This window comes from Balaenoptera borealis, assembly GCF_965194805.1.
Source record: "Balaenoptera borealis genome assembly, chromosome: 8".
In the NCBI taxonomy this organism is placed as follows: Eukaryota; Metazoa; Chordata; class Mammalia; order Artiodactyla; family Balaenopteridae; genus Balaenoptera; species Balaenoptera borealis.
In genome coordinates this window covers 23,571,640-23,597,052 of record NC_138865.1, presented here as the reverse complement: position 1 = coordinate 23,597,052, position 25,413 = coordinate 23,571,640, and the positions used below count along the sequence as shown (strand labels likewise).

Here is a 25,413-nt window from a genome sequence, read left to right as displayed (position 1 = left end):
ATTTCTAGGAATAAAGGTTGGATGGAAATCTACCTAGAACTAGTGTTTCCACTATGGTAATGTTTCTAAAGCCTGAGGAGTTAGTTAAAAATTCAGATTTGGGGTACCTTCCCCAAGCCCACTGAATCAGAATCTTTTGGAATAAATCCAAAATCTGTTTTTAGCAAACACTCCAAGTGACTCCTGTGCTCCCATATTTATTATGCTCACATGAGAAATGATAGAAATATAGGGAGATATATATTATTTGGTTAATGTTATACCACCTGACCTCAGAGCGGCCAGGATGGAGTATGAAAGGCCTGAGGGCCTAAATTTTGGTTTTACCCCTTCTGCCTTCTTTTTCTTTGTTCTCGCCTCAATTCCTTTTCACAGCTTTATTAGTGAGAGCTCTTCTAAGTAAGAATTAGTATTTTATATGTGTGTAATACATATACTATACAAATATATATACAAATTTGTAATATATATTATATTAAATACATACACAAATTTATGTATTACGAATTTATAATATATATTACATTGCAAAGATTTTCAACTGTGTAACCTTTATTATGCATGTCATTGTTTGTAAAGTTAAACTTTAAAAAGATCAATGGTGTTTATTTTGTTCTTTAAGAAAGAAACAAATGTAAAAAAAAGTCTTTCTAAATATAACTTGAAGAAGTATTTTTAGAACAAATATTTACCAAGTTCAACTTAAAAAATATTTTCATTAATGGTTTATTCAGTGCCATTTGATGATTCTTAACTTTTGACCACAGCCAACGTTTTCAGAATTATATTTGTTCATAAAACCTTGGACAGATGAATTTTCGTTATATGGCCTCAGTTCAAAGTGGAGATGAAATCCCGCAGAAGACACCCAGGAACGTGTTTGCATTTGCAGTGTTTCCTTTGTAGGTGGAACAGCAAGCAGACAGAGAGGCTTCCTGGGATGCATTCGGTCTCTGAGGTTGAACGGGCTGGCCCTGGATCTGGAAGAAAGAGCCAAAATGACGCCAGGAGTGGGGCCAGGGTGTCCAGGACACTGTAGCAGCTACGGACACCTGTGTCGCAATGGAGGGAGGTGTAGAGAAAAACGCAGAGGGATCGAGTGTGACTGCACCTTCTCTGCGTATGATGGGCCATTCTGCGAGAATGGTGAGTGTGGGAAAGGATGGAACATTTGAACTCTATGAAGACGTTTCTGGCATTTGACACTGTAAAGAAAAGATAAGGAAGTTCTCTGTAATTAGCTGAAATAGAATTGTTTCTGTCCCAAATGCCTCCATTTCACTTGGCAGGAGGTATGATTCTATTCTTGTGAAGGCCGTTGACTGCTTCTGTTAGATCTGATGTCATCCCCTCTGGGTTTCTCAGAGGGTCATCAATGCAACACTTTGAGGAGAGCAATAACCTTTTAACTATATGTTTACACTGGACATTTACTTTTCTGTAAACTTAAGATGAAGCCTTTTGGAGGTAATAATAAAATATTGTTACTCAGTTTTGGGTTACGGGAATATGGAGAGATTAGCTTTGTATTTATCCTTTATTGTTTTTCATCTTAAATTTTTAAATTAAAAAACAGCAAAGCATACCATTATTATTTTCTCTTTTGAGATATTTAAGGATTAGAGATATTCTTTAAATATACAGAAATGTACATAAAACAAGACACGTGCACTTACATATTGCTAATATAACCAAAAATGCATGTCATTCCAGAAATTTCTGCCTATTTTGGAGCTGGCTCCTCAGTGATTTACGATTTTCAACATTACAATGACACCTTCAGTAAGAACTCTAGCTCCTTTGTGGCTTTATTTCATGAGGATCTGACATTGACGGGAGAAACGGCCACACTGAGCTTCCGGACCACAGAGATGCCCAGCTTACTGCTCTATGTGAGCTCCTTCTATGAGGAATACCTTTCAGTTATCCTTGCCCCGAATGGTGAGTATCTTTACCATATGAACAAGAAGACCGACTTAGGAGAAATCAGGACCATAAGGAGGGGGGTGCTAAACTACAAAGAAGAAAACACAAGTGCATCCCTGTGACACCCATGTTATTAGGGTTGGTTTGTTTCTATGATAACCCCAAATGTTTCTCACTAGCGTTACCATTTCAGTGATTAAATTAAGATGGCTTTCTTCTATAAATGTCTGATCATTTCACGTATCTGATGTTCAACTGTGCTTCTTGTTATTGGTAGGGAGTCTTTCCTTCTGTATGTGAATAAATTAGTGTCACAGTTCATTTTGAAAGAAGGTATTTTATGCATGCAAAATATTTCCTCCTTCTTGGAAGGGAAGTAAAGAAGTGCATTAAACTATATAAAAGCCAATTTCCATGAGCATCAGATAAATATGATTGTTCTTTACCCATCAGTGTTTGGGAAGTCAGTTATGCCCTATCTGCATACAAAGAAAAGTGGGAAGAGAGTTACCTAACCCATGGTCACCAGTAAGAGAACAGAACCAAGACTTTCCAAGTTAGAGAGCAAAACCAAGCTTTAACCTTTTCTCATGGAGAATAAAGGGAGAAACTTAACTTCTGGAAAAGATTTCTATGATCACTGACTGATAGGATCCATTACAGGTGGTACCAGAGTTACCAGGTAGAGGGTGCATCTATGAAGGAGAGCAGTGTGTGGATTGGAAGATTTGGATATTGTAGCAAATCACTCACTTCTGTCTTTTTGCTGCTTCTTGATTACGGCAGAAACCTTAGAAAACATTTCTGGTTGTGCAAAAAAATATGTATATATATGTGAATGTCAGTGATACATTAAAATGCATTAACATAAGTCACATTAAAAGAAGTTATGCTTATAGAAACTGAATGTTAATATAATCTTGCTTGAGGTTTTACCATTTAATAATATGAATGCCACATGAATAATTAACTTCAAGCCTAGCTTGGCATTTTCATATGCTTAACTTAGACTTTTTCCTCTGGTTAAGGAAAATGGAAGAACTTGGAAAAAGACCATTTGGTCTTGACTTTTAGGACTGTGTAATTGTATTCTGAATTTGGCCCCAGAACATCACATAAATGATTACTAGTCCAGGAAAGGTGACTATTGTGCACTCAAGTAAAAGCTCCATAGATTCAAGTTATATTAATTTTTTTTTAAATGTGCCTTAGAACCTGCATTGGCGGTTTTTATAAAATTCTATTTCAGTTTAAAATGTCATTTTTCTCTTCTTTAGGAAGTTTACAAATCAGGTATAAGCTAAACAGACACCGAGAACCTGATGTTTTTAACTTTGGTTTTAAAAACCTGGCTGATGGACAGCTTCACCAGGTGAAGATTAACAGAGAAGCAGCAGTGGTCTTTGTCGAGGTAAGGTTGTAAATTCAACAGCAGCAACAGTAATCAAAATTGTGATGCTCAGAATGTATGACCTAAAGCAAAAATTTGATAATAAATCCTAGTAAAAGAAATGCACACCTGGCACTCTTCTTCCATAAGTCTTGCTAGGTCAAGGTGTTTTGTTTTGTTTTGCAATGTCTGTTTGTTTAGCAAGAGACTGTCAAAATTATTATTAATATTTGACCATTTAAAATGCCAAGCTGTCCTCATTGGTTTTACTTTATTTGGTTGGGAAATATTGCCTAGTTTATCATAGTGACTACTGGAGGTATTTCAGTGGGAACCTATTCCCATTGGGTTACAAAAGAACAAATGCTACAGAAATTTAAACACAAGGGAAAAAGCAAGATCTTGCTTAAAGTGGGAATACATTTAGAAAAACATCGGAGTCTTTAAGTCACACATTGTCACTGGGTTTTGAAGAATAATCTTTTATACTGAATCTGTATGAATAATACATTTTTCTGCTCATGTTACAGATTTCCTCTAAATAAGTAAAAACTTTGAGGTTCAAAGTAGCTCTTGCATTTCTTTGTGGATTGTACCAATTATAGATACTTAAATCATAAAGACAAGTGTAGGGGAACAGGATGGGCAATGAGGTGGAGTTGAATTTGAGGTGTTACAAGACTTGTTTATAATACACTTTTCTCCTTTAACCTTTGTGATAGCAGGAACATATGGCTTATTTTTTTATCATTTTTCTTGGTCTTCCTTTGATTCCCATCCTCTTATCATCAAAATTGCTTGACATTTTGATGTTTGTATCATGTGGAACATTTAATAGGTTAACCAGAATGCAAGGAGACAAGTCATCCTGTCTTCAGGGACAGAATTCAATGCTGTCAAATCCCTCACGTTGGGGACAATTTTAGGTAAGTGGAAGAAAGAGAGCCCCCTTCCCCCACCGCCCAGTGACTGGGATTGGAAGTGTTAGTTTGCAAACACGGGAAGCATTCATCATGCTGAAAGAAGCTCCTTGATATATGCATGATTTCCCAGTGAGTGACAGTCAAGGTAGAAGCTTGTACTCTTGTCTGAGTGCGCATATAATCACGAGTAAGTGCTGCTTGCGAGTTGAACAAGGGCGTTCCTTGAAAAATGCCTCCACACTTACCCTCTCACTTGGCAATCAAGCATAATGAAACTTTGCATTTTTCTAACAATTCAGGAAAGACAAAATCAAAGCAGATATAAGTTCACAAATTCTGTAGTAATCAGGGGTCAAATGCAGAAGTCATTTTAATGATAAATCTAGATTTATGTTTAAGAAGGAAGAGAAAAGGCTGCTTATTTTCTCTTAGCAAACAAGCTTTGGGCTGTGGTCTGGGCCCTGCCTTGCCTGTGGGCTGAGGTGAAATGTGTTCATTGCTCCCAGCTACTCTTGGAAAATCACAGCCTAAATATCCTACAGACATCCTTTATGGCTGCCAGTTATTAGACGTCAAACTCTTGACGCCTTTTTTTTCCCCTTGTCACCAAGAATTACATTGAAATAAAAACAGATATTGAAAGTCATTTCTTTTATTTTTGATTGTATATAAACTGTATGTTTTATTGCTATTTAAATGATATCTAGGGGAAATCCTCTTGTGGCATGTTTATTATTCCTCCTCTGGTACTTGATACTCATATGGCTATGTTTTGTCCTAAATAATCGATGGAAACTTATTAGGTGTTCAGCCATTTATACATTGATTCTTTCGGTCATTTCTTCTACCCCACAGATATATATTACATCACCAACTTGAGAATGTTAGAAAAGGCACATGAATGGATGTTCAAAATATGTCGAGAATCACAGTAACTATTAAAGCTATCACGTCTTTCAAACAGATGATGGGCAATGAAATGATGACTTCTTATTTTTCAGACAGAGGAAATGTTATGAATCCTAGGGCTCTCCAAGGGTGCTCTTGTAAATGGTAATAACAAAAGTGTAACATTTAGACGCTGCAGCCTAACTGTTAAAGCAGCCCGACTGTTAAAAAGGCAGATTAAGCCAGTGCTCCTTCACTGGTAAGAATATAGTTTTAGCATGGTACGGTGAATAACAACTTCAGGCTGAAGCGGTGGTGGTCCTGTCTTGTAATCATGCCTTAAAGGTAGATAGAGAATCTGGCCTTGACGATGTATTGACAGAGTGGTAGCTTGTGCTGAAGGTCCTTTCCTGTGGTTCATTGTTCTAGTCGCGCTTCCCACATGTGGGATAGTAATGGTACGGTTACCACAGAAATAAAAATGAGAACATTTGTTTCCCACTGAGTGCTGGGAGATGTTTATACCTACCACAGCCCATTGGAGAGGTGAGTATTCCAGTCTCCAATGGGTGGTCTCAATGTTTCTCAAGCATTTCTGACATCCCTGTTTTCATGATATTAGTAGATTTTTTTATTCTATTTAAAACTGTGGCATAATCTTAAAAGAATTGGAAAAACAAACAAACAAAAAAACAAACCCCCCAAAAAACAAAAACGAATTGGAAAAACAATTCAAAGGAATACTGCTCCTTCAACTTTTGTCCCTGAGAATAACAGTATATGTTTAAATAGAGATTATGAAATTCCTAAAAGTTCAAAGACCACGTTGAGCTTTAGAGAACAGTGAGATAGAACCCTATCCTTGGCTGTCAGCCCAACAGTTATAATTGTTTTTAATATCCAAATGGAGAAGAATTTGCTCTCTTTTTTATCTGATATTGACCTCTACTCTCTGGCCCGACGGATCCTTGGTCTGAGCAGTGAGTAATTGATCGCCCAAGGGGTGTGCAAGCTGCAGAGCTGAATTTTTGTTGAGTGGGTGCAAGCTGTGTGTGGAATGATGGTTCTGTGTGCCCCCAGATCTGATCCCTCCTCCACTGCCAGACAGAAGTCCGTGTGTACTCTTTTTCCCAGCCCGGAGGACAGATATGGTCAATAAACAAAACAAACACAGACCACACACAACTTCATGCCCTCAGTGACTCCAGCATCTGACAGGAGAGATGAGGCATATTCAGAAATGTCTGTCACCCAAAGTATGAATAGAAAGTTGCCATCAGTAAGTGTGAAATTGACAAAGGAATATTTTTAAGAACAATTTGGCTTCAAACGATGATCTATAAAGAAATAAGCAATAGATTACAGAAATCGACTTAATCACTGAACTGCATTATATGAAGGGGATTGTTTTAATAAAAAAGTAGAATAAGAAAATTTTGTTATATAAATTTTTATTTTCCTATAAGTTAATATATAGAGGACAGTAGCATGGGACTGAAGGTGTTAATGTTTTTATTCAAGGATGATATATTCAAAAACATCTCTCTCAGGCCACAAAAATTAAAGTTGAAACTTAGCAATGAAGTTTATAGCCTGAAGCAATTGAATCTAATAAAATTATAAATATTCATTTCATCTGTACCTAGAGGTATATATCTTGATCAAAGGCTAATAAAATGTTTCATGTTTCGGATAACTTTATTTTAGGATGGCTTCTGTTCTGCTGCCACTCTCAAATCAGTTACTGAGTATAAGAGGACTACAGTTTTGTGTTCAGATTTGGCGAGTGTAAGCAGAACTGCCTTTCACTAACTTATAGTAAAGTAGACCAACAGATTGGCTAATAAGGAGCTATTAATTTCCCAAATAAAGTAGTCCCAAACTATGACAAGTCATCAAGTACTTATTTCTTGTTAGCTATTTTGACTCATTGACTTATCCATTCATTCAGAAATGTTTGGTGGTCCCTAATACGCACTTATATTTCATTGGACATTTCAAATGCCTCATAGCAAAATATACTACTGTACCTGCCCTCAAAGCACTTGTGGTATAATACAAGACATAGACAATAAAACAGTGTTCTAATGATTAACTAATCTAGTTAGTCATTATTATTATTTACCCTAGTGTGCTATGGAAAAATGGTTCAGCATCGTCTTCTAATTAACGTGCTCTTGTTCTTTCCATTCTTCAATCATCTTATTAGTGATGACCAATCAGGTTAAGTTTTCCCAATTACTATAAAATAATTTTAGTATAATCCTACTTTAATGTAAATCTTTAGATTTCTAGTGTTCTATGTAGTTTTAACTCTGATAGGATTTATACTCCCAAAGTATGAGAGCTTTAAAATACCAAGTAAGGCGCCCTAGCATTTTTGCTAAATTTTGTTTCTCTAAAGACCTTTGTATATTTGGTATTCTATTCATTTTGTTTTTTGTGCATTTAAAAAAAAACAACAAAAATAACAAACCCAGGGCTTCCCTGGTGGCGCAGTGGTTGAGAATCTGCCTGCTAATGCAGGGGACACGGGTTCGAGCCCTGGTCTGGGAAGATCCCACATGCCGCGGAGCGACTAGGCCCGTGAGCCACAATTGCTGAGCCTGCGCGTCTGGAGCCTGTGCTCCGCAACAAGAGAGGCCGCGATAGTGAGAGGCCCGCGCACCGCGATGAAGAGTGGCCCCCACTCGCCGCAACTGGAGAAAGCCCTCGCACAGAAATGAAGACCCAACACAGCCATAAATAAATAAAATTTAAATAAATAAATAAATAAAGCAAATAATTTAAAAAAAAATAAAATAAAAAAATAACAAACCCAAAATATCAAAGCAAAACAAAAATCTGTTTTTGAAGTGTACAGACTAAAGATATGTCTTCCTATCTCTTCCTGGGGGAGAATACAATTCACATCAATATAGTCATGTGAGTAAACCTTAGTAGGCCAATTATCTGTGGGGGAAAGAAAATCCACTGAAGGATTGTATGTTGAAAAAGAGCTCCATATATGATAATTGGGTAATAAATCATTCATGGAAATTACCTGCTGAGATCTGCATAGAGAGACTAGAGTTTAGATATTAAAAACTCCATTGACTTATGTGACATATATTAGTCTTTCCTATGCTCTAAGAATTTATCTCATTTAGAAGAAATTCACATAGAAAGACACAAGGAGTTTATAAAATTTCAGGAATATGAATGTAAATGCAAAAATCCTCAACAAAATATTAGCAAATCTAATGCAGTAATGTATAAAAATTATTATATGCCATGACCAAATAAGATTTATCCCAGGAATTTAAGGTTGGCTCAACAGATAAAAATCAATGTAATGCACCATATTAATAGACTAAAGGACAAAAACCACATGATCACCTCAATAGACACAGAAAAAGCATTTGAAAAAAATCCAGCATGCTTTCATAATGAAAACATTGAACAAATTAGGAATGAAAGGAACTTCCTCACATGGAAAAGGGCATTTGCAAAAACCCCACAGCTATTATCACACTTAATGGTGAAATAATGGAAGTCTTCCCCTAAGATCAGTAATGAGATGACGACGTCCACTCTTACCACTTTTGTTCAAGACTGTAGTGCAGGTTTGAAGGAGGGCTGTTAGGCAAGGAAAAGAGTAAAAAGTATCCAGATAAAAAAGGAAGAAGTAAAATTATCTCTATTGGTCAAGGACACGATCGCATAGGGAATCCATGAAAAAAGCTATTAGAGTTAATAAACAGTTTTGGCAAAGATACAAGACCAACACACAAAAATTTACTATATTTCTATATACTAGCAATGAACAATACAAGAATAAAATGAAGAATGAAATAATAGAATAAATATTCTATTTACAATAGTATCAAAAAGAATCAAATGCTTTGGAATAACTTCAACAAAAGAAGTGCAAGACATGTACGCCAAAAACAACAAAACATTGTTGGAAGGAATTATGTAAGACGTACATAAATGGAAAGGTATCTGTGTTCATGGACTGAAAGACTCAACATTGCTAAGATGGCAGTGATACCCAAGTTTTTCTACAGATTCAACACAATTTCTATCAAAATCCAAATGGCCTTTTTTTCGCAAAAATTGACAAGTTGAACCCAAAATTCATATGGACATGCAAGACAATCTTGAAAAGAAGAATAAAGTTGGAGGTCTCACCCTTCATGATTTCAAAAATTAGTACAAAGCTACTGTGTAAAGTAAAGACTGTGTGGTATTGGCATAAGATAGACATATTGGTCAGTGGGCTAGATTGAGAGTCAAGAAGTAAAACTATATATTCATGGTCAGTTGACTTTTAACATTGGTGCCAGGACCATTCAATGGAGAAAAAATAATCTCTTCAACAAATGGTGCTGGCCCAATTGGATATCCACAACTTTAAAAAATCAGGTTGGACCCCTACCTAACATCATATACCTTGGATTAGGCAACGGTTTTTTTAGAGAAGTTTTCTTAAAAGCCTTGGGTTAGATCATGGATTCTCAAAAGCGCAAGCAGCAAAGAAAAATATACTGGATCTCATCAAAATTAAAAACTTTTGTAATTCAAAGGACACTCTCAAGAAAGTGAAAAGACAACCCACAAAAATGAGGAAAAATATTTGCCAGTCCTGTATCTGATAAACAGAATACATAAAGAATTCTTATAACTAAACAGTAAAAAGACATAACCCAATTTAAAAATGGCCAAAGGATCTGACTAGACATCCTTCAAAGAAGATATACAAATACGAACATGAAAAGATGTTCAAAATCATTTGTCACCAGGGAAATGCAAATCAAAACCACAAGATAACCATTTCACAACCAATAGGATGGCTATGATCAAAAAGACAGACAGTAACAAGTGTCATAGAGGATATGGAGAAATTGGAACTCTTGTCCATTGCTGGTGAGAATGTAAAATTGTGCAGCTGCTGTGGAAAAACAGTTTGGCAGTTCCTTAAAACGTTAAACATCGTTACCAGGTGACCCAGAAATTCCACTCCTAGGTATATACCCAAGAGAATTGAAAATATATATCCATACACAAAAGGTGTACACAAATTTTCAGAGCAGTATTATTAATAATAACCAAAAATTGGGAACAACCCCAGTGTCTGTCAACTAAGGATTAGGTAAACAAAAGTGGTGTACAATGAAATATTAGCCATAAAAAGTAATGAAGTACTCATACATGGGACCACGTGGATGAACCTTGAAAACATTATGCTAAATGAAAGAAGATAAACACAAAAGACCACATAATGTATGATTTCTTTTATATGAATGTCCAGAATAGGCAAATTCATAGAAACAGAAAGTAGTTTAGGTTTTCCAGGGGCTGGGAGGGAGGTTGGAGTGGGGAGTGACCACTAATGTGTATGGGGTTTCTTTTGGGGTGATAGATTCAGCAATTACATACTGGGAAAGGTTTTAGAACTCTGTAAAAAAACCCACTGAATTGTACACTTTAAAAGGGTGAATTTTATGGCATCTGAAATGAATCTCAAAAATAAGGAAAAAAATCCATTAGAGATTTATTTCTTTTGCTAATGCCTTTTCTGCACATGTACCTGGGAGAGTTAGAACACTGAGTCATAACTGGACATTTATTCTCTAGTGTGAATGAGTTTATTCAAGAACAGGGTTTGATGGGAAATAGAGGGGGAGAACTGGAAAGGCCCAGGGTTAAGGACCTCTGAGATGGAGTGAGGGCACATCAAGAGAAGGCTGGACAAGCCTAGTCACAATTTTAAAAAGAGCTGATGAGCTAAAAGCAGCAAACATGTAGATTCTGACATTATTTCCTTGTCATGTGAAAGGGTGGCAGAGACTATTGAAATGTCATTATAGGAAGAGTTGATATAATTTACTAAAGAATGTTCTTCCAGTAAATACCTGCTGGGAGTGCTTGTTAAAGTGCATAGGGCCCCAAATCACCCCTGATTTCTGCCCAGGTATTGGTTGCAAGTGCCAGGGATAGTTTGGTGTGGTGGGGTGGGGTGCAGGGAAGGGGGAATAATTCACTTCTTTCTGACTCTGAAAATCAGGTCCCTCCAACCCTGAATTGTTGGAAAGACAAGACTGAAAAAGTCTGCCTAGCATGATTTTCTAATTAGGTCATTTATTTAGCTAGCATAAAGGAAGTTCACTCTGGTTTCATCAACTCCAAAATAAATAGCAGGTTGATATTTATATTCAGTGTAGCCAATTTCATTCACTAAAATGTTTTTAACATTCATCCATGTTGTTGCATGTAATAGTAGTTCACTTGCTCTCTTTGCTGGATAGTCTTTTATTGCATGAGTATACCACAGTTTGTTTATTCTTATGTTGATGGGCAGCTGGATTGCTTCCAGTTTGGGACTGTTAATCTCCTGTATTAGCTTTATAGTTGTACCTCTTTGTATTTTTTTATCAGTTACTCTTAAGATTAATTATTCATCCTTGATTTATTATATACTACTTTGAATGTACACTTCCCAAACTATGGAAAAACCTTATTTTTTTTCCATTTTACTTCCTCTTCCACCCCTTTTGCCATTGTTGTCATGTATGTTACATATTATTTTTTCCACAAGACATTATTATTGCTGTTGTTTTAAACAGTCGATATTCACTTCAGTTATCTACGTATTTACCCTTTCTGATGCTCTTCATTGCTTCCTGCAATTCCATGGACAATTCACTTTTCCTGATTCTTGTTTGCGGATGAGAGCTTCAGGGAATCTTGGAAATGCTCCTTTTGCTGTTGCACTGTTTACTGCCGGTGCCTTTCAGAAACACTGCTCATTGTGGGTAGCAGAAAGCTCTTCACACACATTTTAATTCTTTGTTCCTTCCTTTTCCTTGTGAACCTTTTGTTAACATGCTTGTTCCTCACAAAACCAGAAATCATCTCGTGTGTTGGAATGCATGGCCTTGGCAATATATTTTAAAGGCAACACTACCCAATACCTGAGACAGTTGAGAATGTCTATGTCCTGAATTGTTGGAAATTTGATGGTGCTCTCAAGATTTCATACCATAGACATTTTTTAAGGGAAAAAATATATTAAATCTGTTTTTATCCAAAGTGATTTAAGGGGTTCTACTCAAAATTACAGTAGAAGTGAACTTTATCCTCAGCCCTTAGCTCACTTTTTCCTAAACATGACTTTTCTTCACATTCACGCTCAAACCACTTTCCCTTCCCCTTCTTTCCTAGCATGAAACTGCACCTGATTTCCCCTTACTTTCTGTTGATGCCTGTGTTCTCAAGCTAGAGGTTTATCAGACATTTTCATCCTGACGTGTAAATTTCTAATAATGCACTAAGTATTCTCCTAAGGTTCTTCCCCCACCTTTTTTTTCTCTTTACACTTTAAAGGGAAGAAAATTTTTGAGCCAAAAGGAAGGAACTTAATGATGGAATTTCAGGAGTCAGCTAACAGGGAAGATAGATTTGCACTCATTGTCTTCCTAAGCACAGTTCTATTAATTCGGATGCTGACTTTGTGTGGACCTGTTTCTGGGAAATGCAGCTTGGACCATAAGACTTGCCTCTACTCCCAATGCAGCTTGCTTGTGCCCCTGAACCTAGGAACTATAGGGCCAGCCCAGCAGGCAAGAGGAGGCAGGAAAGTGTGAATGAGAGAGCTGGGGTAGGAGTTTGCCCTCTGGACTGGAGGAGGAGTACATAGCAGAGTCTTAGGGTGGTGTGTGAAGACTGTGGATCCTGGGGAAAGTTTGCCTTGCAGAGAACTCAAGACTTCCAAAGGGAAGGTCAACATTGCTCCACATTACCGTCCCCATCCTCTCTGCTCCTCCTGGAGCTGAGAAAAGGATGGATTATCGGGCCACATCCTTCCTACCATGGTGAGGCTGAGGGTGAGAGACCTCTTCCTATGCTTTATAAGAAGTCAGATAGTCTGAATGCAGGTCTGCTGCTGACTATAGAGCAGAGAAGCTGCACTGTCCACAGTTGTCATGACCTGTGTATCGTATAACACCCTTAACCATGGAGTCCCAATAAGCAGTCCCAATAAATAAATAAGGAAATAATGATGCCACCACTAAGGGAATCTAAAAGCAAGAGTAAGGGTAGAGAAAGAAGAAAAAGCAACAAATAAAATTTCTTGCATCAAAATAGGGCTATTGAAGAAGACAGAAGACAACTAGGATGAAACTTGGCACTCAAAGAGATTTTAATAAAGTCACACACACAGACACAAGCACCAACTCTGGGAATTAAAATAAATATGATTTTTCAAAATTTCACTGGGTGATCTAAAGGAGAGAATCATCACCGGTTATCCTTAAATAGTGGCACGGAGTATCATGTAGATGAAATGTCTCAAGCCACAGAGCAAAATGATTAAGACGTAGAAATTAGGAGGGAAAAATAAAACAGATTTGGAAGTTAGATCTAGAAAACCTAATATGAATAAATAGAGATCCAGAAAGAGAACTAGAAGCAAAGACAATACTTATGTATTAAAAAAATTTCTCTGAGCTAAAGGACAACCTGAGTTGCAGATTGAAAGGACTCATTGATTCTGATGAGAAAAGACACACATCTGGGGAAATTCTGGGAAAATCTGTGAATTACAAAACCATAGAGAAAAATCTTCCAGACTTTGTAGACAGAAGTTACTACAATGGAAAATAATGATATTGACATCAGCATCCAACTTCTCATTTGCAACAATAGAATAAAAATGATAGAATGATATAGTTATACTGCTAAGAAGAATGGTTGCAACTCATGCATCTAATGTATAACTTATCTGACAAGGTTAAAAAAAGATATTTTGGATAACAAGGAAAGATTGAGATTAAATACTAATCAAGCTTCCCATCTTAAGAAAATACTAGAGAATTACTCCAATCAAAAAATGAATCAAAACCATGACCTCAGGATGGAAAATTGACAGGAAACTATGAGCACCAAACCTTTACATATATTTATACCCACATGTACATGCATAACATAGTTACAGCTACATGATTAATGATAGGCTATCCAGGTACGTATAAATTCACCCATACACACTCACAAATCCACATATATGTATAAATATTAAGTACAGAGTCTTGAAATACAGGAAAATATAATGTGATATGATACGCTACTGATGTTTCTTTCCTTAGTAACAAACCTAAAGACATGAAGTTAGGTTATCTTTAAAAAATAAATTCCACAAAATTGGCCTAATTCATTATGATAAATGTCTGCCCGAGATTCCTTCTGTTACCCTTGCCTAGTAGTGCTCAGGTCAGACTTTGACCAGGAACAGGAAAGCTAGTGTTTGTCCAACAGCTAAAACTTTTATTTTACCTGTAATTTTTTTTTCCAGATGTTAGCCTTGCAAAAGTCCTGTGTTACTATTGCAGTGTCTCCCACTTTATTTCTTCTTGACATTGTCTCAAGTATACATAAGCAAGGGTGCCTTTCTTTAAGAAATAGATAATATCTGAATGCAAAATTTAAAAAGTAAAGTCATCTTTAAAGTACCCTTTTAATTGATAATCCTTTAGTTGGGTTGTGCCTAGCTCATTTTACTTCAGTGTACTTAAGGAGCTACCTGAAATTCCACGTGCATAAAGCTCTTTGATGTCTCATATAATCAACTTGGCCAAGGTAGCTATATGTGTCAGACAGATGTCTATTACGATTATAACAATGCAAATGCATGCCCCCAATTTTAGTTGTTTTTAGAGGTCTTTTCCATAGCAAACATTTACTTTTGCAACTTTAAAATCATGAACAGAATTTTGTAAGCCCAAGTAACTCCCAATACATTTGCTGAAAATCTCAAAGTTAGGCCATTTTTCTTGAAGGTACAGCTCTTTTCCAAGCCAGAAGAAATAAGGCTACAGAATATTTGGTTTTCCGGAATTATAGACTGAAATAGTGAGATGAAGTTTAATAGGAAAAACGGTGAGACCTGTAATAAGAGTTAGGAAATCTACCCCATGAGTTTGTATGGGAGACAACACTTGACCTCTCCTCTCTTAGGGGCTATGGCTGGACCTGAGAATTAAATTGACATAAGACAGATTAACAGGGGAAAAGCATACAGATTTTTAAATGTACATGGGAGTCCCTACAGGAAAATGAAGACCCAAAAAGCAGATAGGCCCAAGTGTTTATATATGAGGTTGAACAGAGAGTGGTGATTGTGAAAAAGTAACTAAAATGTATGAGGAGATGAAAGGAAGATAGGGGTTATTTTAACAAGGTTTGTATGTACAGATTTCTCTGGGCTGGTCTCCTCATCTCTGGTCATAAAAATGTATTTTTCCTCCTGGTACAAAAAGGGCAGCTTTCCCATAACAGTTTTATCTCCTGCTTTCAGGAACAGAAAGCGGATGTCAGTGTCCTTGTACCTGCTGTTTTTCAAGAAAATAATCCTTATGCCAAAATGGCATATTTGGGGGTGGCATATTCTGCTACCCTTTGAATAGAAGCTTCAGGGTATGTTGTTTAACTTTAGCGACAATGAGGATGTGTTTAGTTACCATGACATTCAGTAAAACTCAGTGGCATAAGATGGCAGCCAACTATGGACGTACATTTTTAGCTGGAGCCAGTGCAAATAATCTTTTATCACAAGGTCGGTCCTCTGAATTTCTCAGGTCACACCTTGAGAGTGACACATTTTTAAAAATTCCAGTACCCAAACTGTCCACAGAAGGGTGGTAATGGGACTAAATTTATTCTTTGATTATAAAATATATATTGCATGCATCCTATGTAACAGACATTAAGCTAAGTGCAGGGGAAGGCAAGAATAAAACACACTGCCCACCAAGGGCTTTCCACATGTTGCATGAGAGAGGGATGATCCAAGGAGAGTGACCTTCTGCAACTGATGCACCAGGCAAGGCTAGCTGGAAGTGTGGTTACACACCCCTGGCTTCAGAGTTCAAATGCCACTATTCAAAAGTCTATAAATCGCTTAGCACAATGCCCAGCCTATGGGAATCATTTGGTAAATTCTTGGTAGCTGTTTATGATTGTTTGAAAAAGAGGAGGCAACGAGCCTTTCTACACAAGGTGAAGTGAGAGGGAGTTTGACAGCAGATGCCAAAGTTGCCTCATACTGATGTGGTTTCCTCTGTGGGGGACATAGAAGCTTCCCAGACTGACACATTTAAACTTGAAGTCTACAGCTAAGGGCCTTTGGTCAGATTTCGTGCCCACAGAGCAAGCGCACTGCGGGATGTAATCATAACTGAAATGAACGGATTGATGTTCTCTCCTGTGTCAGTCGCTGCTCTTGTTCGGTCTTAATAACCAACTTCTGTCAGTTGGGGATGAGGGCGGGGATCAGGAGGGGGTTGATGGGGGCAAAAGCCTTGATTTATGGACCCGGGACAGAGACCACCTTTGTGAAGAAGGGGAAAGGAAGTGTGGTGCTGAGTTCCCAGGGCAGCACTTGCAGTTACGGAGAGGCCCTCTCTGTGGGGGTCAGAACAGTCAGCCTGAATAAAGTGTTAATTGTGAGGGAACTGCAGAAGGGATTCCCAGAACGCTGCTGTCCCCCAACCCAGGAGACCTAGATTACCGGCCACAAATCCTGGTAAAACTATTTTGAAAAATGCATTGGCGGAGGATTTCATTCGTCAGTGCCCCGTGACTGCATCCAAAGAAGAAGCTCCACTTGACTCACACGGGGAGTGAGCACCCGCAGGGCATCAACCAAGGCGGCAGGTACCGACTCTGGCTCTTTCCTAAAAAACGAAGGGCTCGGAGGGAAGTTCAGTTCATCACTGCTGCGCAGATGCAGGCTATTCCTGCGTCCCCGCCAGTCGCTCCTGAGCCCTAACGGTGTGTCCTACTTCTTTGCCCGCAGGGCCTCCCGGCGCGGACCGCGACACGCTGCGGGCTGGCGCGCACGGCTTCACCGGCTGCCTCTCGGCAGTGCGCTTCGGTCCCGCCGCCCCGCTGAAGGCGGCGCTGCGCCCGGGCGGGCCCGCCCGGGTCACTGTCCGCGGACACGTGGCCGCCGCGTCCCGCTGCGCGGAGGGGGCGGGGCCCGGAGCTCCAGCGCGGGAGGCGACCCGACCGCTCGCAGGCGGCGCAGGTGCGTGGCCCTCCGCCCGCGGTCACTCTGCGCCCGCTATCTTCCACCCAGTCTTCATCCCAGAGGTTTCCAAAAGTCCTCTGTTCGTACACCTTCCCATTCCCTGGTCTTTCCATTCTCGGTTCTTCGTTTCAAGTTCATTTCTGTCACTGCGTTGTCTGCTCTTCTTTCAAATGTGGATTTCTCAAAAGTTCTCCTTTCCACTCTCCTCTGTCATTCTTCCTTTTTCTACTGTAGGTCGTTCTGGAGCAACAGATGAGGGAGAGCCCTTAGTTAATGCGGACAGAAGTGACTCCGCGGTCATTGGAGGTAACGAGGCCGCGAATGACCTCGTCCTTGGTGTTGTTGTCACTGTTAGCAAAGTCCAAAAAATATCCGTGAGAATCCGTGCTGATTGTGAGGTCAATGGCAGTGGCAGGCCACATACAATTGCTCATGTTCTTGACGTGATTGTACCGAATTCAGCTCCTTTGGAGATACTTAGAAGAAGGAATCGATCGCTCCACTGAAACACTTTTTAAAGGATGGTTGCCAAACTAAAGAATAATAAGAGGATTTTCGTTTGAATATAGCCGTTAGTATCTCTCAGGATATATACATATTTAAGGTGCATTTACTTTTACTTCTTTGTTTTAAAATAGCCATGGACCTCTCAGTCCCTTAGCCCAAAACATTTAAAAATAAGATTAAAAATAAAACATATATTGGGAGAAGCACCTAAACTGCAAATTGTCATTTTCCTGAACATAAAGATATAAAACTGTGTCTGGCATCAAGCTTATTTTAGGATGGAGAGAGAGATAGATTAGATAGATAGAGATATCCATCAAATAAATCCATTCATCTATATGTATATATGTGTATATATATATATATTTGAAGAAGTAATCGCATCTTAAATATCTTCTAATATATCCTTTGAAGCAAAATTTATCCAGGTCTGACTAAAAAAATTAATATTCAATTCTCCCTCCTTATCATTCAAAGAACGTTTTAATTTGTTTAATTAGGTTATTGAAATGTGAGTAAGTTGCAAACTCTGCTTGGTGAGTAGAAGTAAACTGCTCTCCATTCCTTGCTACCTCAAAGTGAGGTAATTACTGCTAGAGTTGGGTGATAGGACTGGGGGTCCACTGTTCAGGCCGGCTACACACCTGCTCAGATTGGATCTGTTCATTTTGTCTGTATCCATCCAGACACCAGTATTCTCCAGACAATTAGGAAAGTATTCAGACATTTTAAAATGCTGACCAAATCTATGTAAGAATTTTAACATTTCCAGTTCTGTCTCAACTACTTTTATTTTTGTAATGAGTGAGAAATATGACCTCCATTTTATAACTCCAAGAACAAATAAGAACCATAAATGTTATTTAGAATGCATATCTAAAAGGAATAACTTTTGTGTTAAAATTTAAATTAAACCTTAATCCTAAATCATTCTAATTTATTTTTAGTGAGAAGACTTCACTATAATGCCAAAGCTAAGTGAAAATAAATCAACTTAAATGTGATTAACATTTACAAAGTAGGAATCCAAGTTCAAAATTTCACAAATTATCATAGTTTGTTCCCTTTTATTAGCAAGACCAGAGATAATAGTCAAATTGATGATAGAACAAAGATGTGGTCCTTAGAGTTTTTTTGCTCTTGCTGAATATCATTGGCAAGATGTAGTGTCATTCTCCTGAGAAATCCTACTTGGTTCCTGATACATGGGATGGAGAATGAGGGCACAGAAGGTCTTAGGAACAGGATGGCTCATTTTACTAGGCACACAATTCACTTGAACCTGCCTTCCATCTGTGTGGTGGCTGATTGCTGGGTGGTTTGTCAGTTACTGAGTATATAGACCTCCAGTGTATTTTTCCAAAAAGAATTATCAGACTTTTTTCTAATTGATCACAGACTGCACCCACGTGTGAAATATTTGTTCTGTTTAAAGGATTATGCCAATAGGTGGATTTCTTCATGTTCTGCATTTTGCATCATTATTTTCTCCTCTTGTAAACAAAGAGAGTGTTATAGGAGAGGAGAATCAACCTAAACAATATTCAAACTTGGTAAGCCAGAGATCACAGAGGGTTTCTTGCCAAGGGATCCATATTGTAGATGGGCAGGTGGATGCATAGAGAAGGAGACAGATGTAGATAGACAGAGACACAGGCAGACATGAGCGTTTGTCAAAAACACGCTTACACTGGAGTTGCTGATAGGAAGGTTATAGAAGGCGTCAGATGCATTATTCAAATTATCTCAATCTCTTCAGATAGGGGGTAGAGATAGAAGCTTTGCTAGGATCCCACCAAACCTCACGAAACAAAAACAAGCTAGAGTTAGACGTGATCAATCACATACAGAAAACCCTGGATGTATAGGTGGGTCAGTGTAATGGTGAGAGTCATAATATAATCAAGTGGCTTGATCAATGTTATTGAGAGTTACTGGTCCCTGACACTAAAATTGGTTATGATACAGCTCTTAAAGCAAGGTCCTATAGCTAAACATAAAAATAATTAAAGTAACTGTGCTGTTTGTTCCCAAGTGAGATGCAAAATATATTGAAAGTAATGAATATTCTACTTATGAATACTTAAGAATATTCACAAAATAATAAATATGCTACCTCCTGTCAGGTAAGAAGGGGTCTGGGTTCCTGATATCATGTGCCCAGGAATCTCTGTGACCAGTTATACCCAACCAAGCTTTGAGTTTGTTGGGCTCCATTACACTTGCTTATGTCTGTCCCAGAGTATAATGAAGAACCCTCATTTTGCAATACAAATTTTGATTTATACAACTAAGCAGTAACATATGTTGGCTTACATTTGTTAAATGGAGATATTATTTAATGCCTGTGTCCATCATCTTAAAACTATATTCACTAGTGAATGCTTCTTTTTATCTATTTGTTTCAGAATGGATTCCCTCTTCACTAATGTGATATGGCTTGAGTAAACATTCCTATGGCTTAGCTTGACAGTCTCAACCCTGATGGTGCATTAAAATAATCTGAGGAGCTTTTAAAATAATGCTGATACCTAGGCCTCCCACCAAAAGATTCTGAGTTATTGTTTGCTATGCAGCCAAGGTTGAGAACCGCTGGCAAACCTAATGTCTTCAGTACATTTCCAATAAAAGAAATGTTTTCCTTTTACTTTCCAGATAACTGAATGTTATTAATATGTCTACAATTTTTTATAAAATGGTATATTAGTTATCTGTTGCTGCATGACAAATTACCACCTATTTAGCAGCTTAACACAATCCACATGTATTATCCTTCAGTTTCTGTGAGTCAGGAGTTTGGGCACATCTCAACTAGGTCCTCTGCTTAGGGTCTCACAATGCTGAAAATCAAGGTGTCTCATCTGGGGTCTTGGGCTGGGGTCTCATCTGAAGGTTCCACTGGGGAAGGAGCCACTTCCTCAGTTGCATGGTTGTTGGCTACATTCAGTGTCTTGAAGAGGTAAGACTGAGAGCTTCTGAATTTTTGCTGGCTCCTGGACAGAGTCTTTCCTTAGCACTTGGAAGCCATCTGCAGTTCCTTGTCATGTGGGGTTTCCCACCATGGCTCTTGACACCTCATAGCCAGCAGGAAGAAAGAGACTCTAGCAAGAGAGATACTACAAGCTTATATAACATAATCACGTAATCATGTACAAATAATCAGGTACAGCCCATCACCTTTGTCGTATTGTTTCGGTTAGAAGCAGGTCACAGGGGGATCACACAAGGGTGGGACCCCCCAGAGGCAGCAATCACTTAAGACTCTGTTGGTCTCATAGAGATAGATGGGATACACACCACATTACTGTAGTTCAACTGTGTATCAGCATTAAAATTTAATCGAATTTTCATTAAAATACACATAAGCATTTAATCACTCTGTGGTGGGGCTACACACTCTATACTTTTAAAATAATAAAAACCTGCTTGCTCAATTAGCATGAAGTGTAAGCATAATCTAAGAGACCTCATTGTGTTTCTGCATTTTAGTGTGAAAGCATTAATTGAAATCCAATCATGGTATGTCTTTAGGATGAAGGCATAAAACCTCTGTGTCTAAACTTTGCATGGACTTAGAAGTACACTTAATGTTATAATACCACTTGGTTTCAAATTTTCTGATGATAAATGATGCTAGGGTAGATTCTAGCTAGGCTGACATTTACAGTTTATAATTTGACTTTGTGTTTTCCTTTCTCTCTAGGTGTGATAGCAGTTGTGATATTTATCTTGCTCTGCATCACTGCCATTGCTGTACGCATTTATCAACAGAGATGGCTATATGAAAAAAATGAGTCGAATATTCCAAAAACTGGAGACAATGCTGAGACTGCTCTGAAAAGTGAGCTCAACATGCAAAGTACAGTCAGTGAAAGCCAGAAAGAGTATTTCTTCTGATCAGCAGTGGTCGTTTACTTATTTCTATGATGATGTGACCGTCTTGCTAAGCCACAGGCTCGCAGTGGATGAAGCCCCCCTCTTGGCCTCCTGGGACAGACGGTAGGTGTGCAGCGCCATCAACTTGCTCACGCATGGTCCCTGGAGGCTCTGCTCAGTGCTCCTTCTTGATCTACTTACGTAACAGTGACTTAGGTGTGCTCATTAATCACTGTTTGGCAGTTTCTGACTGTTCTGACTTTATCTCTAAAATTGAAATGTATTTTGCATAATTACTTTGGGTTTTAAGTGAGAGTAAGAATTTGAGCTGTGGCCCTACTCTTAAAAATTCAACACGGAAGTTTATGAAAGTCAAAGTTGGACTCTGATGTTTTGTGTTACATGGAAACCTACATTATGCTTCCTTTACCAATCACCTACTGACATTTATAAACCAGGAAGTGCTTCTCGGATGGCCTTCAGCTGCATTCCCATATTCCTGTGAACCAGAGCCCAGTGGCCAAAAATGCATTAGAAACCTGAAAAACATTTTTTTGGCTGATTGTTTTTACTATTTGTCTCTTTTAAATCAGTTTTGATGCATTTTAGTGATGAAATGAGTGTTGAATGTCAGCTATGAAATTCTGCTAGTAAGTTCAGATACGGAACAGAGAATTCATAGGTAGAAAAATGTGTAAATGATTTCAATCTGTGATAATTTGCTTATCTTTCTTTGTAATTTGTCATTATACTCTTTGTAAATTGTAATAACGATCACCTAATGAGCTCACAAAAAATGTATATTTTCTAACTAAACTTGTGCCCATATATAAACTCTATGTTTAACATTGGAAATGTATCCTCCATCCACATCTGAATGAAATATAATCCTAAATTTATTTCCTTTATATATGAGGTGATTAAGTCACTTCACTTTTCTTTGTAGTCCTGTGATTTTTTTTTCTGAAGGTTATGTGAGCAACCCTTTGATTTCCTGTGACTCTCTGGCCATTTATTAGGGAAGAAGTCACATTTTGAACCAAATATCTTCATTTTCCTTTCTAAATTTTGAGCCGATCTAGGAAAAACATTCCCTGAGTTATCCTCTCACCTTGTTACTACTTGGAATATCAGCGGAAGGATGCTTATGTTAAGGGAAGATACAGGTTATATGATTTGAACTAAATTTGTCATTCCAGTCAAGATTCTAGGATCTTGAGATACGTTTCCAATAGAGCACCTAAAATCAACTAGTTCATTTTAAGGGTATATTTGAATACTAGGAGAGCAAAAAATTCATATTAACTCTGGGGATTGATCCAATAACTACTTTTGTGGCAGTGGTCATTAGATAATTGCATGGAGTCACCATTTGTGCTGAAAACCCAGTTATATTAAAAATGCACTGCCTTCTCTATGTCCCACCTGCCATGTGGCTGCCAGGTACTTTGACCACAATAAGACTATCTGGATTTATATGCATTTTGCCTTGCTATTACATTTGAGTGTATACCTACTTTTCTGTGTTCTTTTTAAAGAATGGGAAAAGAGATCCTTTATATTGTCTTTTCTCAAAAAAATTTTTCTTATGGTTTTGTATTAATTTTCTACACAGTGTAACAAACTACCACAAATTTACTGACTTAACACTACACACATTTACTATCTCACAGTTTCTGTGTGTCAAGATCTGGGCATGGGTTCACTGAGACTTCTGCAAGGTTGCAATCAAGTGTCTCCCAGGGCTGTGTTTTCACTTGGAAACTCAGCTAGGAAGGGATTTGCCTTCTTGCTCCCATGATTACTGATAGCATTCCATTCCTTACTGCTGGAGGATTGATGGAAGCTTGCTTCTTCAAAGCTAACAGAGGAGAGAGAGGGACTCTAGAGCAAGTCTGCTAGCAAGAGGGAGTCTTGTATAATGTAATGTGATCGTGGGAATGACATCCCATACCATGTGCCATATTCTGTTGGTTAAAAGCAAGTCACAGGTCTCACCCATACTCAAGGGGAGGGATTATATAAGGACCTGAACCAGCAGGCTGAGATCATGGGGACCCCTTTAAAGTCCATCTACCATGGATGGTATAATCCATGGTAGATAATATTGTATCTATATTCAGGTTTTTTTAAATAAATGATAAAAAAAGTTTAGGATGTCACTATAGCAATATATAAAGGACCTACCTTGGTAAATGAAAAACTACATATATGTAGTTTTTTTCCCAAAGGAATGTGCAGTTTGGGGAAGGATTCAACACAAAAATTATAGGCTCCATTAAATGCATAGCTGAGTGTAAACATCATTAAATCACTGCAGCTTTAACAAGTGATCACCTTATGTTCCAAAAGAATGCATCACTTTGGTACCTGAAATTTTACAGATTTATAGATAGTGAAATCCACTGCACCATGCTCTCTTTTCTAAAGGGAAAACTTTAAAATATTTTTACCAAACTTCAGTGATGCATCATCCACTTTCCCTGACTGATTTGTAAATTTTTCCTGCTTATTTATTAATAAAATAACATTTTTGAATTAAATTAGGAAAATATTTTAAGAAAAGTTGACTGAAATTTGAATTATGAAATTATATTGTTTCTCCCTTAAAATATTAAAAAAATATGCAAATGTATACATTCTGTAGTGGTGTGTATATTACTTTATCTCTACTGTATATATAGGGAATACCGTGATCTGTTAATATTATTTATGGTGGTATTTAACTTATCATACGAAAAGTGAAACACAAAGTAATGGATATTTACTGACTATTACTACAGCTTAAAATACCTATCAATATAGATATTTAAACCTTTGCCAGAGAACAATAATTTAACAATCACTAGGTTATTTGTTGAATGTTTACTATATACTCATAACTAGTTAAACATGATTTTCCCCAGACAGTTGGGTTTCTAGAGCACTAATTATATATACAGATTCCAGCAAATAGCATCCTTCTATGAAATAAAAGTTCAAACATAATAATTCCTCAAGTTTTATTTTCAAATAGAAAAGGAAAATAGCATATAATTAACACTCATTATTGGGGCTAGAATTTAGGAATTTCTGTTTACTTCCTTATGAAGTGAACCCTTCCCCCACTACCTCCCCAGTATTATTTAGTAATGTAGAAAAACATTGGGGAATTTATATTCTGTTTGTCTAAATACACACTGCTTCTGGAATTTTTTTTCAATTTCTTTCATGTAGAACATTTGATGGATAATAGCTTTCAATGGATTTTTAAAAATAAAATATGATGCTCATGGTCCTTGCCTTGAAAGAAGACAAATATGATTGAAGCACTTTCCATCTAGTGTTAAGTCTGACTATGCAGTTGCATTATCAAGCCATTCTTTAAACAAAGGAGATGAAATGGACATATGTTAAATAAAAGCATGTTTATTGGGTTACTTAATCTACTGTTTTGCAATCCATGTACAAAAATGTTTGAGTCCCTCTGTACCTTCAATAGATCCTGGCTGTCTCTTTCCCTTTTTAAGTGTGTCTTATGGTGAGTGGCAACATGGAAGAAAGAATGAAAAAGAAAGTGATAGACATAAAATGGTCTGCACACAAAGTGGTGGGGGAAATGGATTTGGTGTTTATGTATACCCACAGCCTCACAGGTGCCCATGGGCACATTTATAGGTTGGGGGATATTAACAGATTTTGTGCACATTGAAAATAACTTACTACTTCAGCTGAAAAAAAATATTATTAATGATAGATCTATGAACTACCTAAACCTACATATGACTATTATCACTTTTTGAAAGGATGAAAGTATTCATAAACAATGGTTTAGCAAATTTAAGTTCAGA

At 37.6% G+C, this 25,413-nt stretch overlaps 1 protein-coding gene across 12 annotated transcripts in view; it reads left to right on the top strand.

The window, feature by feature from the left end:
- The window catches only part of LOC309633719 (contactin-associated protein-like 3), a 257,758-nt gene extending 232,756 nt beyond the window's left edge, over nucleotides 1-25,002 (top strand). For 9 of the 12 annotated variants that reach the window (XM_082402938.1, XM_082402936.1, XM_082402937.1 and 6 more), the window contains 6 exons: nucleotides 907-1,146; nucleotides 1,714-1,941; nucleotides 3,204-3,337; nucleotides 4,155-4,242; nucleotides 16,967-17,197; nucleotides 17,435-21,497. In XM_082402938.1, coding sequence (XP_082259064.1) covers nucleotides 907-1,146; nucleotides 1,714-1,941; nucleotides 3,204-3,337; nucleotides 4,155-4,242; nucleotides 16,967-17,197; nucleotides 17,435-17,706 — 1,193 coding nt within the window. In that variant the 3' untranslated portion in view covers nucleotides 17,707-21,497. Of the gene's footprint in view, nucleotides 1-906; nucleotides 1,147-1,713; nucleotides 1,942-3,203; nucleotides 3,338-4,154; nucleotides 4,243-16,966; nucleotides 17,198-17,434 lie in introns of all 12 variants that reach the window. The other 3 variants (XM_082402932.1, XM_082402940.1, XM_082402942.1) reach the window with 2 other exon arrangements.
- Nucleotides 25,003-25,413: the final 411 nt, after the last annotated feature.